The sequence below is a fragment of the Astyanax mexicanus genome, chromosome 8 (genome assembly GCF_023375975.1).
Source record: "Astyanax mexicanus isolate ESR-SI-001 chromosome 8, AstMex3_surface, whole genome shotgun sequence".
NCBI classification, from domain to species: domain Eukaryota; kingdom Metazoa; phylum Chordata; class Actinopteri; order Characiformes; family Acestrorhamphidae; genus Astyanax; species Astyanax mexicanus.
This window is the reverse complement of record NC_064415.1, coordinates 56,369,041-56,387,845: the sequence shown is the minus strand read 5'-3', so window position 1 is coordinate 56,387,845 and position 18,805 is coordinate 56,369,041. Positions and strand designations below refer to the sequence as shown.

The following is an 18,805-nucleotide window of genomic DNA, read 5'->3' as shown; positions in this document are numbered from 1 at the left end:
GCTGCTTTATTCCTGGTGCAAAAATTCAAGCAGTTCAGTTTGGTGGTTTAATGGTTTGATTCCAGAGGTTTTCAATTTGGTAAAATCAAAGAATCTTATAATTTTTAAGTGGTTTTTCATGTTTTTTTCCAGAGCTGTAAGCTGTGAGATGTCATCTTTTATAAAGTTGAGCCAGCATTTAACATACTCTGGCAAAATCACATGCATATTCAACACAAGAGATGCCTCAAATATATTTAGATTTATTTCAAAAAAATGGAAAGTAAACAGCACTATGTACCATATTTTTATAGACTATAAGGTGCACTATCATTGAAGGTCTATTTTCTGGTTCTTTTTTAATACATAAGGTGCACTGGATTATAAAGTGCACTGGATTATAAGGTGCACTGGTTATGTCTGGGAAAATTAATGGATTAGTGCACCTTATAGTGCGAAAAATACGGTAGTTGTAGTACAAAATTGGTCAAAAAACAAAACCAAAACCAACAGTTTACTAAAATCAAACATATAATAATATTTAAACTGCTCAACGTTCAGCTTCAACCAGTCCAGGCCAGCGCATCCAGGTTAATCTGAAAGTGCATCGTCACTTATCTTCTCTCCTTCGGGCCTTGTGTCCATTATAAAATGTGTATTGTTTTTACTCTGGGCTTTAATAACTGGCTGCATATTCCACTCCCGGCAGGCCCTGACACAGCAGAGAAAACTCCTTTATGACGTCCCGCATCTTCCACTTGCTCAGTTGTTCTCTAAAGAGCAAAAAAAATGTGATAAAAACATCTGCACAGCACCTTAAGCTTAGATAAAGTAATCAAAAATCAGCTGTTAATCATCACTGCTGAAACAACACTATCAGTGCTTCACTAGTCAAAATAAGTGCCATTTTTAGTAACATCTAATAGAAAGTGTGCACGGTTCTACTGCATGGCGCCATAGGATTGCGCAGCTGACTGTTGACTGTTGTCAGGGTTTAAATCAGTCAGTGGCGCAGCTGACTGACAGACAGAAACATTTGAACATTTAAAGTCTAAACTGCCCTTTAATGGGCGTGTTGCTTATCAACCATGCCAACATAAAAGACGCTTGTCATGGACATGGAGGGTTATATAGTTTAGAATGGATTTATATTTTCACTTTCATATATAAAGGGAGTATAAATGAGCCTTAAATGTATGATAAGATACTCTGTACCTGAGGACCTGCTGACAGAAGTGCTCTTTCTGCTCTGGGGTGAGGAGGGCGCTGGGGAAGCCGGGGGGCTGCAGGGCGTCTCTGAGCTGGAGTGACAGCAGGGTGGGGCAGTAACGGCTCACAGAGAACATCACCTCAGACTGGTGCTCCAACAGTCCACGGGACTGACCTCCAATAGACTGCACACACAGAGGGATATAAGGTGTTAAATTATCTTATACTGTCTTCTCTACTTGCACAGTATGTTTCATTCTTGCTACTTTATAGTAAGTTTAGAGTTCATAAAATGTTTCACTGATATGAGCAGATTTGACCTCAATAATTTATTTGTTGGTTTTCTTTATCACTATGGGTGTTTAGGGGTTGTGTACTGTACATGCGGTCTAGATACGAGATGATGGACGTGTTGGTGTGTCTTTGGTATCGTAAGCGCAAGAAATTAGGTTAATTTTGGGCGTAACATGAAATAAGCCAATCAGCGTGTCACTTGACTTTATAGAGTCAGGTGAGCTCTGACTTTGGCGTGTTCGTATCTTAACAGCACAGCACTTTTGTGCGTCTCAGCAGAGACAGATACTGACCTGCATGTTCACGCTGTGAAGATACACCAGCAGCTCATTTAAAGGAAAATTATATACATTTTATAATTTATTTATTGTTGAGTTAAATGCTAGATTTGCACAGTGGAGCTCGTCTGTGTGTGTGTGTGTGTGTGTAAGCAGCATTTTACTGAACTGGTCTACTTTGGATTATTTTCTGAGTGTGATCAGTTGCAATGATCAGGTCTGACCTCCAGCAGGGTTTGGAGCAGCAGAAGACCATCCTCCTGTAGCACTTCCCTCACCTCTGGTAGATCCTCACAGTGAGAAATCAGCTCTGTCTGAACATAACAGGAAAAACGAGTGTCATAAATAATCACTATGATGTGTGATAGGGGGAGTCCTAATGAGTGGGTTGGGTAATTGGCCTTGAAAATTGGGTAAAAAATGGGATAAAAAAGAGTTTAGATTAATTAAACCTTTGTTTTTATTAGATATTGACTTACAAATAATAAACAAGTAGACTTCACAGTAGGCGTCTCTGGAAATTTGAATGATAAAATCCCTACAGAGACAAAAAAAGGCAGATATTATATTATTATATGTAACTTTTATGAGATTTAACACTGAATTAATATTAAAAATTATGCTCACCACAATAGAAAACCACTTTTATATCCAGACCCCCTGTAAGATACACATCAGGCTTCCTTTTCATAACCTGCATCAAAGAAGATATTTTTACAGAACAAGTACAGATAAATCAGATAAATCTCCTTCAAATACAAGTGAAATCTCCATATCTAACCTGTGTGTGAAGCTGCATGAATGAGTCTGCCACATCAGGATGATCTCGAGCACCTGGAACAGTATTTACACACAACACACACTTACTGAATAAAATACAGAGAACAAATACACATGAATGATGCCACTGAAGAAAAATTTTGGTTTCATAAAGAGCCGTGTTTATAATATTAATAAATGATGAATATGACGAACCTTCACACTCGCCCACATACCTCATGCATGCATACATGCATGTTCATACCTTTTTTTTAAGTGTAGAAGTCTTACCATGCTGAAAAATTGCCATGGTGATGCTTGTGACGAGTTCTAGAAGAGCTGCGATTGGTGGGAAATGCTCCTTTTCACAGGCAAATACATGAACCAACTATGATCAAAAGAGAAGACCATAAACCATTGTTTACACAGGTACATTTTCTCACTTTTGACTAGTTTCCAGTTTCTCATTTCCTCCTAGACTGATACGTTTAGAGCGTTTTCAAACCTGTAGTTGTGAAAGTTTCTATAATCCGGATCAGTTGATGAGTTTGTTTATTTGGAGCGTTTCTCCCTCTGTTTGGTTTGGTTTCACACAGGCATAAAAAAAACCTAAACACGCCAAAATGCGCACCAACAAACCACACAAGCACATCGTCTCCTCTGATTTGTCTGATTGGAGCTGTCTGGCGCGGGAGCAAGAAAGTAAATATAGCAAATAAGGGTACAAACAAACCAGAGTACGCTTAAACCAGACCAAATCGTGCTGTGTGAAAACGCCCTTACTTTTTCAGTTAGTTACTTTCTCTCTGATTCAGCTCATTACCTGATTAGCCTGTTATTGGTGAGTTGATGGTGCTTTCCCAATGCTTGGTACCACGACCAGAGACTGCTGAAGGGATTGTGTTTCAACTCTCTGTTGGTGTTTTTTAAGTATCATGTAAAGTGACACTTCTCTCAAGCCAATCAGCACTAAGCAAGATTTTTAAAAAAGAACACAAAAAGTAGCAAATTTCAAAAATGGTAGCATGCATGGGAAAAGCACCATTGGAAAGTATGTGCCGTAAGTAAAAATATAATCTGCCAATTTAATTGAATAAGAAATATGTGATGAATACATTAATGTCTGATGTGTAATGCTTTTGATGCTACCTGTCGTGTGAGGTCCAAAGCACAGGCTTGTGGATAAGAGCTGAACAACTGACCAATCAGCTCACAGAGCTGACCAACAAGGGGGGCAAAGTCACGGATGAGGGTCTTTAGGGATTTCTCAAAAACAGCACAGGCAGCCTGTAGAAAAAAAGTACACAATATGTGTGTATATATATATATATATATATATATATATATATATATATTAGTAAATATTAGTGGTGATACTGTATTAAAGAACAGAATATTAAGTACAGTGGATAGTGCACATCTACATTATCTTACCGTCACTACCTCAGTCTCCTTAAGCCACTTACTCAGAAGAGTCTGGATAAGAGGGAAAACCTGCTGTAGCACGACTACAACCTGACAGAGAGAGAACACCGAAAGAACAGTTCACAATATTCAGTAGTCGTCCAATGATATCAATGTCGATAAACAACAAGCTTTATTAATATGGTTGTCAATAATATAAAAAACTGGAGAAGATCAGCTAAAAACTACATGTTTTGGCTTACTGGGTTGGCGTGAGGCTGAAAGTGAGAGTTCCTGCTGTCCTCCTGTCCCTCTCTTTGTGTGTTCAGGTCTAAAGTGGAGAAGATGCTGGAGATGAGGCCCAGAATGTGAAGAGTGGAGAGTTTACTAGCCGGACTGGGCTTGATATAGAAAAGAAAATCAACAAACGGACATAAAAAACACAGAGGTTAGCTTACAATTTAGATTCTATTGACTGGTGTCCTCTATAAAAACTGACCCAGCCATGAGAGATGAAAGCATGTAGCATGTTTGTAATGTAACTGATCCTACAATTTGATGTCCATATGTTTGTGGATACCCCTAAAGGTTTCTTTAGGAAAACAGTAGCAGGTAAAAATTATATAAAATCAATGCTCATCTTACTGTCTCGTTGGCTAGTCTCTCCAGCTGCTGGATGTGTGGAGAGAGCAGAGAGAGGAGCTTCCCCAGAATCTCCTCATCAGGAAGAGATGACAGCAGATAACCCAGAGCCTGCATCAGCCACATGATCTGAGTGGTCTGAAGAAAATATTACAAAAAACAAACAACGAGAGAGAAAAAGTAAAAATAATATTTTAAAACAAAAGTAAATACCAGAACCTCAACAAAGTAAAGGATAGGCACAGACAGCCATCCAATGTAATGTGCATAGGTTTCACTGTGTTTATTTATTCAGATTAATCACAACTATAATCTGTGCTTAACTGTGATTAATCGCACTTGTTCTTCTTAAGATTTTATAGTGTATATCTAAATATAAATAAAATAATGAATGTAAGAAATGTTAAATGCAGTTATATTTATATTAGTGGTGTCAATCGATTAAAATGTTTTTTTATCAGATTAATCACGACAATATTCTGTGATTAACTGCGATTAATTGCGCTTGTTCTTCTTAAGACAGAGGTTTTTTATAGTGGATATTTAAATGTAAATAAAAGAATGAATGTAAAATGCGATTATATTTATATTAGCGGTCTCAATTAAAATACAAATATTTATAAATACTAAATAAATACTAGTGTTTTCAATGAGACGTGCAGCGCAGAGTCGCACGGCTGCACATACCGCATCCTTAGTGTGTAAACAGCATGGAGCAGCAGAGACAGACAGAGTTTGTACATAGCAGTATATTATCAGGCTAATATATCAGATGAAAGCAGTTTACCCAATTAAAAAGAAGTATATTTGATAGCTTGGTCGGATAGAGACCAGATCTAGAAAAATAATCTACGTGTTGGGCGGGGCAGAAGTTGGGGTACAGCGGAAGTTGGGGCCAAAATTGGTGGTGCTTTAATGTTGACAGCCCTAATTTAGATAAACTCACTCATTTAAATAGCAGCACTTGCTGCTAGAATGAGATGCAGTGTGGATCAAAGATGCTGTGGTCTTACCTTATGGATCTGTTTAACCAGAACCTCCTGCAAGACAAAAAAAAGTCACAGGCAGGAACATCAGTTTGCAGGAAGAGTGAATGAAGTCTGACTCTTTTCTTGGGAACAGAAGTGTGATCTGTACCTGTGAAGCTGTCAGGATGTCGTTAGCGTGAGGCCGCAGGTGGTGGCGACACTCACGGCAGATCCTCTTCAGGGTGGAGACAGTGGAGACTGAGAGGTCAGCGTTGGATAGAGCCTGGAGGACCAGACGCAGAGCACCGGCCAGCATGATGGAGTGATCCGCCAGCCACTCCGCCAGCGACCCTACAGCAGTGTGTGAGAAATCACTGATGGTTAAAACAGTTACCCCACCAAACCCTTTTTTAGTTATTTAATAGTAATTAATAAGTTAAAGGTCTCATTCCATCATGTTTAACACATTTTTAAATGTTTAGTTGTGGTCTCTGGTATGAATAAATGTCCTGTGAGCTGTTTTTTGTAAAAAAAAAATAAAAGTGCTCCGGTGATCCGGTATAACACTGCTTTAGTCCTGTGGAGGAGTGGCGATGGGGCAGAAACGATGTTATATGTTACTTTCAACATGTGTAATGCCCTGCTAAGTGCAGTTCAGCCACTGACCTAGTCTTAGAGTCTCTGTAAAACGCCAAATCCACCGGAGATCCTATTTAAACCTATAGATACTTACACACAGAGGTGGGTAGTCCAGGTCCAGAAAGTAAAAATCATAGAACACTGATGTGTTATTTGCACAAATATCATAGAAATGAACTGCCATGCTGTTCCTAGCGCTGTTAGCTCCTATCTGACTGTATTTCCCAAAGAACATAAAAAAGTGGATTTTAGCAGAAGCTGTACCTATTGTGAGCATGATGGTTTCGGCCAGTTGAACGTTGGTAGCAGTGATGAGAGGGATAAGACCAATCAGACCAGGAATGACATCAGAGTAACTGACGTCCACCGTCTCAGCTATGGACTGAAACCCGTACAGCAGAGCCTCTATATCCTCCATTAGACAGAGGGAGATGGTGGGGAGGGGCAGAGATAAAGGAAAAAGGAAGCATTTTTTCTTGTCATTGTCATTAATATATTAAAATAGCGCATTCATACTATGCATACTTTCCTTTTACGCTATTCAAAAAAGACACTCACACAATTACATGCATGTAATTGCATGTGTTTATACACCATTACATAAATTACTTTAATTTGGCTGTTAAGCTAACTGTGCTACATTTACTATTAATTATATCCATAATCTGTGTATCTCCAAACCAGTTCAGAAATCAATATTTGGTGGAATAATCCTGGTTTTTAATCACAGTTTTCATGCATTTTGGCATCATGTTCTCCTCCACCAGTCTTACACACTGCTTTTGGATAACTTTTATGTTTTACACTCCTGGTGCACAAATTCAAGCAGTTCAGTTTGGTTTGATGGCTTGTGATCATCCATCTTCCTCTTGATTATATTCCTGAGCTTTTCAATTTGGTAAAATCAAAGAAACTCATCATTTTTAAATGGTCTCTTATTTTTTCCAGAGCTGTATATATGTTGTATTGTGTATAGAGTTGAATGGGTGTGAGAAGGCTCTACTGAAACAATTCGCAGCTGTTATTCAGCCTCAGCCACTGAAAAGAATGTGGGTGTGTAAAGCACTGACCTGCCACGAGGACGAGTGTGTGGTGTCCGTCAGCAGCACCCCCAGTTTATCGTAAAGGTTACGCAACAGCTCCGGGCCAAGCAGCTCATAGACGCACATCAGAGTGTCTGAGATGTCAACTCTGTAACACAATGAACATCATTCACATCTATTGAATGTATTCATGTATTGTCAAAAAATTTAAGAATGACACTTATTGGGTAGTCCATCTGCCCATCCAGAGAGAGCAAGCCCAATTGTGCTCTCTCAGGACTCCGGCAGCTGATGACAAGCTGCATGACCGGGATTCGAACCAGCGATTTATACTGTAATAACAAATATAAATATTTTTCACCTGTAGGTTCTGAACTGCTCCTTGTCATCAGATGACCATGAGGTGAATTCCTGGTCACTGGGGAAACGAGCCTTATGCAGCAACACCTCCACCAGCTGGAAGTAAACTGGTCTGTAAACCTGCAGGTACAGCGTCTGCTTCTCCGTGTCCAGAGACATGATGTCATCCTGTAACAGGAAGTTTTAGTTTGGTAGATAATTTTTTAGTGGCCCAGAAGTGTAGAAGCGAGAGTTTATATTAGGTTCATATTTGGCGTACAGCACTGCCTGGTGCACAACCGCTGTAGCTGCATTTATGTTAACATTTAAATAATTTTTGACAACAAAAAAAAGCTTTAACCCCAATAAAGGTATACAAAAACATTTCAAAAACCTGCTTTGGAAAAAAATTCTGTCCTAAGACATAGAACTACTACACTAATAAACAGACCTTAAAACGTTGCATGGATAAGATCACTCCACAATTAACAACATTTGAAAGTTCAGTAACTGTCCAAATGTTTGACGACACATGCATTGAGCTACATTATCATGCATTTTGAAAAATAGCTTTCAAAAACCCATTTAAACAAACGTATAAATGCAAAGTGAATTTAAGAGCATTTTTTAAAGAAATGTTTAGGGAAACATGTATAAAAACTATGTGTATAAAAGTTACTACAATACAATTAAATATTAAAACTGCACAAAATAAATAAGGACACAACGAGTACAAAATTAGATGAGCATTAATTATTTAAACATTTTTTTAATGGATTTATTTTTTACAAGCTGTCCGCAACCCGCCCAGAACATGTTCATCCAGGTGAATGAACAGAATAATGAATGAGCAGGTGTCTCAATATTTTTATCTATATATGGTTTTTAAATTCAATTTGTTTGGCTTTAATTGAGATAGAATAATAGAGTTCATATTATTAAATTATTAGTATGTACATTTGGATATACTCTTGTCTATTTTACACAAACAGAAACACACACAGATTTAATTGATATCTGAATAGTTTAGAATACTCTGCCGGGGTGTGTATACCTGTAACGTGTACCAGAATGTGAGTGTGAGGGAGCTGGAGGTTTCATCCACAGGGTAATGTCCAGGCATCCCAGTGCAGGACAGAATCATACTAACTAAAGCCTGGAAACCCTGCCACTGGTCTACCTGCTCCAGAAGAGTCCTGAAGGAAAGAGAGAGCTCACTTATTTACTTATTCACATGTAAAATATCTAAAAATTCGGTCCTGTTCAGTGTGGAATGTCTACATCCAGTGCTGAAACTAACCTGCAATGAGTTTCCCCAAGTGCCACAGCGATGCGGCAGATTCCATGACATGTCTCCATGTCTCTGTCCTGAACTGATTTCTTCAGAGGCTCCTGAAGAGCCAACACCTGAGGCATCATCTTCAGCAGACTGTCAACAAACCTGCACAGACACAGACCCACAAACGTTTACATTTACAAACATTTACACAAAGAAGTACAAACTAGGGGTGGACGATATGTCTTTAAATAATATCTTAATATTTCAGGGTATGATAAAAATATTCTTGACTATATGACAAATCGTTTGGTGTAAGATCGGCGTTAGTCTTTTTCATGTTTCCAAATGTCTCTTTTGTAAGTTCGCCCCCTCGTTACCCATCCCAGGTGTTTCTTGTTTCGCTGGGTATTTATAGCCCCTTTGTTTCCTTGTTACAATGTCTATGATGGTCTTGTGTGTTTTTACGTCTGTTGTGACTGCTTCCTCCTTGTTTTTTGTTCTAGTTTATTTCTTGCCTCCCTAGATATATTTCTGTAAGTTTATTGTTCATACCTTTTTGTAATAAATAACGTGCATTTACGTCTGCCTCCTCGTCCTTGCTGCAACCATGACACAAATCTGTAAATCTTTTTTGTAAAAAACAATAACTTACCATAACTCTTTTTATTGATTTAAAAACATGCAGATATTCTTGAAACTGTTTTACATGACACACCCTTAGTACAAACAGATTTTCTCCTAAATATGTTCTATTCGGTGGATAACCCTCTTCATATCAAGGTTGTATACTTTACGCCATGCCTCAGAAAGTTGTACAAAAATCTTGATAAGCTCTACAGACTGTTAAGCCATTCTCTTACAGTGTAAGGATGGAACATCTTAAACTGTTGATATTTTCAGATCTAAAGATACTGGAGATATTTTTGTCCTTTGTCTCCTTCAAAGATTAAAGCCTTAAGTTACTGTAGGTTTTCACTGTCATCAATCAGGCTTGGTGGACTACCAGGTATTGCCCGGGGGTTTGTCAGGGTTCCCATTTTTTCTCCCATTTTACAAAATACACTTAGATTTTACTGCATCACACTTTATAATACCTTGGTCCACCTCACCTCTGGCAGTCACACTGTGAAATAGCGCTGACGAGAGTCTCCACAGCCGTGTCAAAGAGCTCCCGCTCCTTTAGAAGCGTAAAGCTGTCCTGCAGAAGGCCTTCACTTTCACCCAGATCCACATCCAGAGCCAGCCAGGAGGAAAGGCACCTCAGCACACGTTCTTTCACCTGCAGGCACGGTGACAGAAATAAAATACACAAATTCTAAAGCTTTTTCTGAGTGCTTTTGCTACAGTGCTTTGCTAAGATTAGGGTGTGTCGCTAACCTGTCCTGCTGTAGTCTCTTTGCGCAGGATCTGCCGCAGTATAGGGCACAGTGAACTCCACTCCTGGGCTAAAGCTCTCTGTAGATGAGCTCGACGTTCAGCAGGCAGCTTCCTGATCTGGAGCTCCTCCGGGAGCACCACCAGAACCTCCAGCAGTGCCTGGTGCCTGACATCCACCTCCACCGACCCCTCGCCTCCCTGGAACGCTCTCAGGAGGTCCGGGACCGCAGTGGTCCAACTGTCCAGCAGATTGTGGAGAATCAGAGAAGCCAGAGCCACGCAGAGCCGCGTCAGAACCATTTTTGGCCCGCAGGAGAAACGACCCACCTCAGCGATGAGCTGGGAGCGCAGAGACTCGTGCTGCTCAGCAGGGAGGTCCGTCCAGTGGCGGGTGATTTTAGCGTGTAGAGTACTGGCCCCGAAAAACTGAATCTCAGGAACCTGAGTGAGAACATTGAACACAGACTTATACATTAAGAAAACTATTATCTAATGCAACTTTTTTGCAGCTATCTTTTTAAAATACATTGAATTTACAAATATGTTGATATACAGCTCTGGAAACGATTAAGAGACCACTTCACTTCAGTTTCTGAATCAGTTTCTCTGATTTTGCCATTTATAGGTTTATGTTTGGGTAAAATGAACATTGTTGTTTTATTCTATAAACTACGGACAAAATTTCTCCCAAATTCCAAATACAAATATTGTCATTTAGAGCATTTATTTGCAGAAAGTGAGAAATGGCTGATATAACAAAAAAGATGCAGAGTTCAGAAATCAATATTTGGTGGACTAACTTTAGTTTTTTAATCACAGTTTTTTCATGCATCTTGGCATCATGTTCTCCTCCACCAGTCTTACACACTGCTTTTGGATAACTTTATGCTGCTTTACTCCTGGTGCAAAAATTCAAGCAGTTCAGTTTGGTGGTTTGATGGTTTGTGATCATCCATCTTCCTCTTGATTATATTTCAGAGACTTTTAATTTGGTAAAATTAAAGAAACTCATAATTTTTAAGTGCTCTCTTATTTTTTTGGAATGAAACTGTCTTACTGCTCACCTTATCAGGCCTAAGCAGTGCCCAGCAGAAGAGCCAGGCTTGTGGCGATGCTTGGGCCTGGCTCAGCCACTTCTGGGCCACGTTTTTCTGGGTCATGTCTGGATCATAGTACAGCTGCTGCAGCGCCTGGGTAAAATTACACCGGTTAGTCGAGACATGAACACAGCATTTCGGTGGGACTGTGTCAACAACACTGGGCTATTCTAGAGCTCTAAAGTCCTCCATATCACTTTGAGAGGATACAATTGGGGGGTAGGGAGGTGGGGTGCCAACCAAACTGCACATGCTGGAGGTTATTATTAGTATAGCTGGGCTTACTGAGGGCATCAGGTTACTTTTACGCCCAACTATTCTGACCTCTGCTGCAAACTCTGAGCTGCAGCTTGCATCTAGAATTTAGTGTAAGTCAATTTTCCAGAGGTACTGACAATACATAGTGTAAAAGATATATATTCAATTAATTTTAGAGAAACATGCAAAAGCCCTATTACAGGGGTTCTCAACTGGTTTCAGCCCGGGACCCACATTTTCTCATAATCATTCATACAAACCAAATACAATTATTTTTCAAACAAAAGCCTTAAAAAAACAATTAAACCTATTAAACATACATATTAATCAATCAATCAATCAAACTTTATTTTCACTCGGTAAATACAGTGAGGGTAATCCTGATTTCAATGCAGCCGAGCACATACAAAATTAAAGGGAATAAAAAAATAAGTTTAAATGATAAAAACAAGCAAACAATATAAGATTTTATTAAGAAGAAATAAAATATTGCTATAATATGCATGCAAAGTACAGTTTAGAGCATTTGTAAAGAAACTGAGGAGGAACATATAAGGAACACCTAAATAAAAGCATTACTACTACAAAATTAAATATCAAAACTGCACAAAATAAAAATAAGACAACAGATATATTAGATATTTCACTTACATATCTCTGCATTCAGAGTACATTTGTAATGTTTATATTAATGTAATTTAATTTTTTTACAAGCCACTTTTGGGTCCCGACCCACAAGTTGAAAATCACTTTCCTAATACACAGTTATTAATGTGAATTTTGGAGAAATATCACTTAAATAGAGAAAAAATGTGTCTAAATAACAGAAGTATCCTGTAACAGATGCTGTCCCTCCATTTTTTTCTTAACTTTTACTTTATAATTCGTCTGTAAGTGTCAGGGTTGTAATAAGTCAGAATTTAAAGCAATTCATGACCAGAATAAGCTTAAATATCAATATATTCATTAATTTATAGTTGTTTGAATAGTAGCTGCACTCAGCCTACCCTCTCCACCGCCTCCACTGTGAACTCCGTCGAGTCTGAGGGCTGCTGTACTGGAACAGAAGACATTTTCCACCACTTTCCTTCTTTTCAGACTTTTAAAAGTATTAAATTTCTTTCAGAACCGCTTCATTTCTTAGTTGTCTCTCTCTTCTAACAGGTTATGGTTGCTGTCTATCTCTTCTCAGCTTCTGAACTCTGACAGAGACGCTGTTCTCCTGTGTTATTTCTTTTCCCGCCCACATTCAGCCAGACCACACCCCCCTGCGATAGGATTGGCTGAACAAAGTATTTATACAGTACCAGTCATTATCTTATGACTACATAATGATTTTAAATTTAATTAATAATAAAGTCATCCAAACTATGAAGAAAAAAACATATGGAATTATTTAGAAAACAAAGACCAGAATATGTTTTATATTTTAGATTCCTTAAACCAGGCACCTCTTGCCTTACACCTAAGACAGTTTTGCACATCTCTGCTGGATTTTTTCATTCAGCTTTATGAGGTAAATTGTCCTGGAATTCAGGTTTTCAGTTAACAGCTGTGCTGAACTCATCAAGAGTTAATTACTTGAATTTCTTGCCTCTTAATGTGTTTGAGAGCATCAGTTGTAAAGTTGTGAAGAGGTAGAGTTACAGGTATACAGTAAATAATGTTCCATAATCCATATTATGAGAAGCAACTAAGTAAAGAAAAAAAGAGAAATAAAGGTCAGTCTATCCTAAATATATATAAAATATTTATAAACATTTTAAGAACTTTAAAAAGCATGGGCTGGGTATCGAAATTCGATACCAAAATGGCACCGACCAAAATGTCTTGGTACTATGGAGAGTAATATAATTACATTTTATTGTATTAATAAAAAAGCATAGAAAAAGTATTGTTTGGGTATCAGTACAGAATTCTTTATTTTTAAAAAGAACCCCAGCCCTAACTACTTGGTGTGTTAGTCATTTTGTAGAGCTGATCAAGTGATCAAGCTGATCTTATAAGACCTCGCTGCTCCCGTTCTGCCTTAAGCACTGCTAACTTTAAACTGCTTTCTGTAATAACCAAATAACAGTATCAGTGTAAGTGTAATCTATATCAAAGTTCTAACACAAAGTAAAACAAGCGTGGCCGCCCCTTTTTTTCATCACGCAGAATAATACTACATACTATTTTATGTGAGTTTTTTCATATTTTACACTTTTCCTTAACTTTTCCTTTAATAACTGTCAATGACCGATTGCCGTCATACATCACGGAGGAGATATCACGCCGTTGCTAGGTAACGCTTCCCACGCCCGCATCACCTCCTCATCAACCAATGAAGAGGCGGCAAGGCGGTAAATGAACAGGATGAGAGGCGGAGGAGGAGGGATGCGACCGGCCGCTGGAGCAGAAAAAAAGCGGCTGAGAACAGCAGAGGAACAGCGGGCGGAGTGAACACAGCCTCCGGCAGCTCCGACCGGCCTCTGTCCGCGCAGCCCGGAGCCCAGCCCAGCCCCGGAGCCCGAAACCCGGCCCTCAGGATATTTATAGAAATGATCTTCACCATCATCAGCTGAAGAGCAGCTCCCTCCTGCAGCTCCACACAGAACAACATGGAGACCGGAGCGGGGGTCGCCCTGTGGACCATCCTGCTGCTGCTGCTGACCGCCGCGTCTGATCTGAACGGTGAGTGATCCACTGCGGGTTTGGGTTTATTTAGCTGTAAATAAGGTTTTACTTACTAAAATGTAGACTATAACTGGAGTTTGCTATAAAAGTCTGTTCATGTAAAGCTAAACAGTGACTGTAGGTATTTGGAACCAAGCCCAGTGATTTTACATGTAGTCAATAATAATAATAAAAAAAGGTTATTATAATAAAGAAAATCCATAATAAAATAGTGTTGTATAATAATAATAAAATGTGTGTTCACCAGGCCTGTCAAAATATTTTTTTTGATTATTTATAGTCTCAGCAATTATTGCAATGAATGAAATTCAAATCAAGTTTATTTATACAGCACATTTTATTGTCACACTAATGTTTTCGCAAAGCAGCTTTACAGAAATGTGGTAGCAGGACAGAGAATCAGACGATCACAAGCCATCAAACCAAGCTGAACTGCTTGAATTTTTGTACCAGGAGTAAAGGCATAAAGTTATCGAAAAGCAAATGTATCCACCAAATATTAATTTCTGAACTCTTAAAACTTTATGAATATGAACTTCATTTCTTTGCATTATTTGAGGTCTGACAGATCTGCATATTTTTGTTATTTCAGCCATTTCTCAATTTCTATAAATAAATGCTCTAAATGACAATATTTGATTTTGTAATTTGGGATAAATGTTGTTGGTAGTTTATAGAATAAAACAACAATGTTCATTTTACTTAAATATATACCTTAAAATAGCCAAATCAGAGAAAGTGATTCACAAACTGAAGTGGTAAACTGTATTCTGAATTTGTTCCAATGAAATCTATTTTTCTTTTAGCCTCAGTGAGCTGTCTGTCAGAGTTTTCAGACTCATTCATCTCTCAGGATTTTCCTCTAAATCTGTTAATTGGCTCCTGGAAGTGTGAACTCCAGTTTGGGCCTTGATTCACGCTGCGCTTGAGTTGGTGTTAATGAATGCAGATTGGCTCTGAATATTTATCAGATTTGTCTGTCTGTTTTTTATCGTTACTTCAGTCTTTTTATAGATGTTGCTAGCTAGCTAGCTTTTTCTTTATTCCAGGTTTTATGAATATGATAGTGTGTGCATGTCAGTTTTCCAAAACTTTGAATTGTAACCATTGTATCTTGATACATAACATAATGTCAAGTTCTTGCCAATACACATATTTACTGTGTATTATTATTGTAAATATAAAATGATTATGATGATGATAATTAATATTAATACCCTCTGCCATCTAGGTGATTCCACTGCATCTCCTCCATCCCTGACCCTTAATAATGTCATCTCCACCGCTTCTCATCTGACCCCAAAAACGGACATTGTGGAGGTCCAGTCTGGTCCAGCCCACACTGAGACTTTACACCCTGCAGAGACAACACTCCCTCCTTCATCAGAGCTGAACACACAGACTGCCAGCAGGATGGATACCTCACCTCCCCCAGCCAGTACACACACACCTGGACTAGGTCTTGAGACAGAGGCCACACAGGGTAAAGCTTGAGAAATATTTGACAAAAAATGCAATCTTTTTAACAGGCAATTTCTCCAGATAATGAGGAAATTATTAAATGCTTCACAGTCCTGAATCCCACATCATGTTTATTTTAGTATTGGTGTGGTTCCTGTTTAGGACAGAGGGTTAAATAGTATAGAGCAATAGTACAATTATAGTGTGTGTTGTTACTAGCTGTTACATCCAAAAATTGCCTTGGTGACAATAGTGGTGTCCAAGCTATACAGCCATGGAGAACACCAACAACTTAGTACAGGTCCCCTTGGTTTTTTAAGGCTCACTTCACAGTATGGTTTAAAATGCTTTAAAAAAAAAAAAAAATTAATACAAAAAAATAAGAAAGCACTTAAAAATGATGAGTTTCTTTAATTTTATCAAATTGAAAACCTCTGGAATATAATCAAGAGGAAGATGGATGATCAAAAGCCATCAAACCAAGCTGAACTGCTTGAATTTTTGCGCCAGGAGTAAAGCAGCATAAAGTTACCCAAAAGCAGTGTGTAAGACTGGTGGAGGAAAACATGCTACAAAACTGTGATTAAAAACCAACCAGGGTTATTCCACCAAATCTGTAAGACAGTGTTTTATGGTGTGTTTTGATTAATAGATGGTTAGCATTACTGCTAGAAATCATGTCTGTTAGCGTTAGCCTCTGTATTAGCAGCTACTTTTAGTTTTAGTTTTTATGTTTTACTGAGTTTTATAAAATAAGTTCTGAAAGCTGCTAGTCATTTAAACAGTCATTGAAAGAGGAGGAGTCCAGGAACATGACTATGTTGTGAAGGTTGTTTGTAAATACTGGCGTAGACTGTAGACTGTAGACTGGCAACATGGTTATATTTAGAACGGCTAAATGTGTCTCCCTCTTAGTTTACTCAGGGTCGTATATGTGATGCCTTCATGGAGCCGCTAAATCATCTTGCTTTCTAATCGAGGTGAATATGATTATTATAATAAACTAATACCCAAACTCATCTTATTACTTGTTTTGAGATTTTTCAGTATTTTTTCTCGCTTAACATTTGGAATCTTTATTTCCCTGATAAAGAATCCAGTTTAGGAACAGTTTTTAGAGCTAGCTGGTTTCAGAAGATCTAAACTGGTCTTGGCAAGGTGGAGCAGCATGACCAGCAATACTGTGCTTGTCGACCAGTATCAAATATTAAATGCAACATACGCTATACTATGCGATTACTAACTAGCTTACCAGTACACACAAGCTAAATAAAGTAGCTGTGATTGCATTCAGTCTTGAGTTCACATCTCCTTCTCTTTCTCCTAAATCTTCTTTCCTCTGCCTTTCTCTGCTTTCTCTCAGTCCTATTCTGACATTCCTGTTCGTTTTCTGTCTTTTCTTCACTTGTTGAGTCCAGCTTCTGCAGATACGAGTCCACCTCTCATCTCAGTGAGGAGCACGGCTGTTACTCCAGGATCCATGATAACTCTTTCTGCTGCAGCATCCACAACTTCTACTGCCAGTGCCTCTGAGACGATTCCAACAACTTCTTCAGGTCCTTCTTCCAGACCTGCTTCTACTCTGACTGCCCTGATAGACAGAATCCAGCCTTCAGGACCTGTTCCTCTGGAGAACCCACATCAGGATGGACCTTCTGAACTGGATGTTGGAGATGAAGGTGCGTTGTGTCTTAATCTGATGCTTTAGGCAAATATTGAACAATATTGCCCTAACCCCAGATGTTGATGAAAAGTTTATTATAAATATGAGTATTTTAGAGGTGTTTTACCATCAATGTTAAATTGTGGTCTCACTTAAGCAATTAGACATTCATAAACCAAGATTGATCGGCTATGTTAATATGTACAATTGGCCGATATTTATTTAATTGTGGAGTGCCGATCAGATCATTTTCAAGAGTTTTTCAAGGTTTACAGCAGCGCTGTATGGCTCATTGGCCACAGGAAGGTGGCCAGCTAGGAGCTGGAGGGCAGCTCATTAGCATTGTCATGACTGATGGCTCAGCTCAGCTTTGCCAGTACAGAGTTGTTGTTTTTTTTGCAGTTTCTGCAGTTTATATTTGTGAAGTGTGTAAACTTTGTGGAAAAAAGAGAATAAAAGCCCCTGACAGTCCGTCTTTCAGCCCATAATGTGAATAGCAAAGCTAACAAACATCACTAACCACACAAAACCGCAAACATTCAAAATAATAATTGTTTTAGTGCTGGATAAGTAGGTCCTTTTTTGTTTTTCTACTCATCATAGCTGGAGTTTCAAAGTGTTTGTAATGTGGTTGATTTGAGAATTTAATGTAGCATCCGACCCAAACCTTGATCTCGATCATCATTCAGCTGATCGAGTTGAAAGACGATAAGCACTGTTTGGTCATTTATTTCCTTCTTTTCTAAAGTTATAAAGTTAAACTTTATAGTATGAGCTATATTCGGGTGCTTCTACTTTGGGTAGCTGCAACATATAAGGCTTAAAATTGCATCACTTTATTTTTGTGTATATTTGCATTAAACTCAGATTTTTATTTGTATCCAGATTCATCCAAAGTGCCTCACGCCTCTCCGTGGGATCCCCTCCTCGCTGCTCTGGTCTCCATCTTCATCGTCAGCACTGCCCTGGTCTCCATCATGCTCTTCCTCAGGTTTCGGCAGCAAAGTGAGCACCCAGAGTTCCATCGACTGCAGGACCTCCCCATGGTGAGCCTCCCTTACAGTTTAACCTGTATTAGCTCTTTAACTTTATAGATATAACCATAGATTTACTGTATGTATTACAGTCCAGGAGAGACTCCAGCAGATCACAGGTTCCACCATGTCTGAAACTTTCAGAACTTTTCCATTTCCGCTTAGCTGATGGAAAAGAATTAGCAAGTAGTGTTCTCCTCCAAGCGTGTTGAGCTTCAGTGGTGTTGCATTAAGTTATGTAGTAGTTATGTTTGAATCTGACCGCTCCGCCCCATACACTGTCATTATGAGTGTATCAGAGCCTGATTTAAACCCTACATTTTTTTAGTAAGTAAAGCTTTAAAACTGCTGTTTGAGTGAAATCTGTTCAGAATGATGTTAATTAACACTGCAACACTGAAGAAGC

At 38.7% G+C, this 18,805-nt stretch overlaps 2 protein-coding genes across 4 annotated transcripts in view; one reads left to right on the top strand and one right to left on the bottom strand.

Annotated features, from left to right (window-relative positions):
• Positions 1–226: 226 nt before the first annotated feature.
• ipo13a (importin 13a) lies at positions 227–12,784 on the bottom strand. The gene is made up of 22 exons (XM_022677821.2): positions 12,573–12,784; positions 11,275–11,400; positions 10,211–10,651; positions 9,943–10,112; positions 8,855–8,995; positions 8,609–8,750; positions 7,577–7,743; positions 7,243–7,363; positions 6,437–6,584; positions 5,703–5,884; positions 5,579–5,605; positions 4,569–4,703; positions 4,187–4,324; positions 3,954–4,034; positions 3,669–3,806; positions 2,811–2,907; positions 2,542–2,594; positions 2,388–2,454; positions 2,240–2,298; positions 1,985–2,074; positions 1,195–1,373; positions 227–752 (listed from the first exon to the last, which is right to left on the bottom strand). The coding sequence occupies exons 1-22, from the start codon at positions 12,636–12,638 to the stop codon at positions 656–658; spliced, it is 2,865 nt and encodes a 954-aa protein (XP_022533542.2). The 5' UTR covers positions 12,639–12,784; the 3' UTR covers positions 227–655.
• A 1,149-nt stretch (positions 12,785–13,933) lies between these two features.
• si:ch73-344o19.1 (platelet glycoprotein Ib alpha chain) overlaps positions 13,934–18,805 on the top strand; it is a 95,331-nt gene continuing 90,459 nt past the window's right edge. For all 3 annotated transcript variants that reach the window (XR_007440431.1, XR_007440430.1, XM_007250654.4), the window contains exons 1-4: positions 13,934–14,238; positions 15,473–15,724; positions 17,121–17,381; positions 18,251–18,411. Coding sequence is in view for 1 of the 3 variants with exons in the window: in XM_007250654.4 (XP_007250716.3) it covers positions 14,166–14,238; positions 15,473–15,724; positions 17,121–17,381; positions 18,251–18,411 (747 nt within the window). In the remaining 2 variants the exon portion in view is untranslated. The remainder of the gene's footprint in view (positions 14,239–15,472; positions 15,725–17,120; positions 17,382–18,250; positions 18,412–18,805) is intronic.

Bases quoted from the DNA above. Each gene is read 5' to 3' on its own strand.
- ipo13a (XM_022677821.2), bottom strand. From the start codon at position 12,638: ATGTCTTCTGTTCCAGTACAGCAGCCCTCAGACTCGACGGAGTTCACA. The intron at 11,401-12,572 runs GTAGGCTGAGTG...AATTTTACCCAG, and splicing joins CAGTGGAGGCGGTGGAGAGG to GCGCTGCAGCAGCTGTACTA. The intron at 3,807-3,953 runs GTAAGATAATGT...TTTTTTCTACAG, and splicing joins AGGAGACTGAGGTAGTGACG to GCTGCCTGTGCTGTTTTTGA.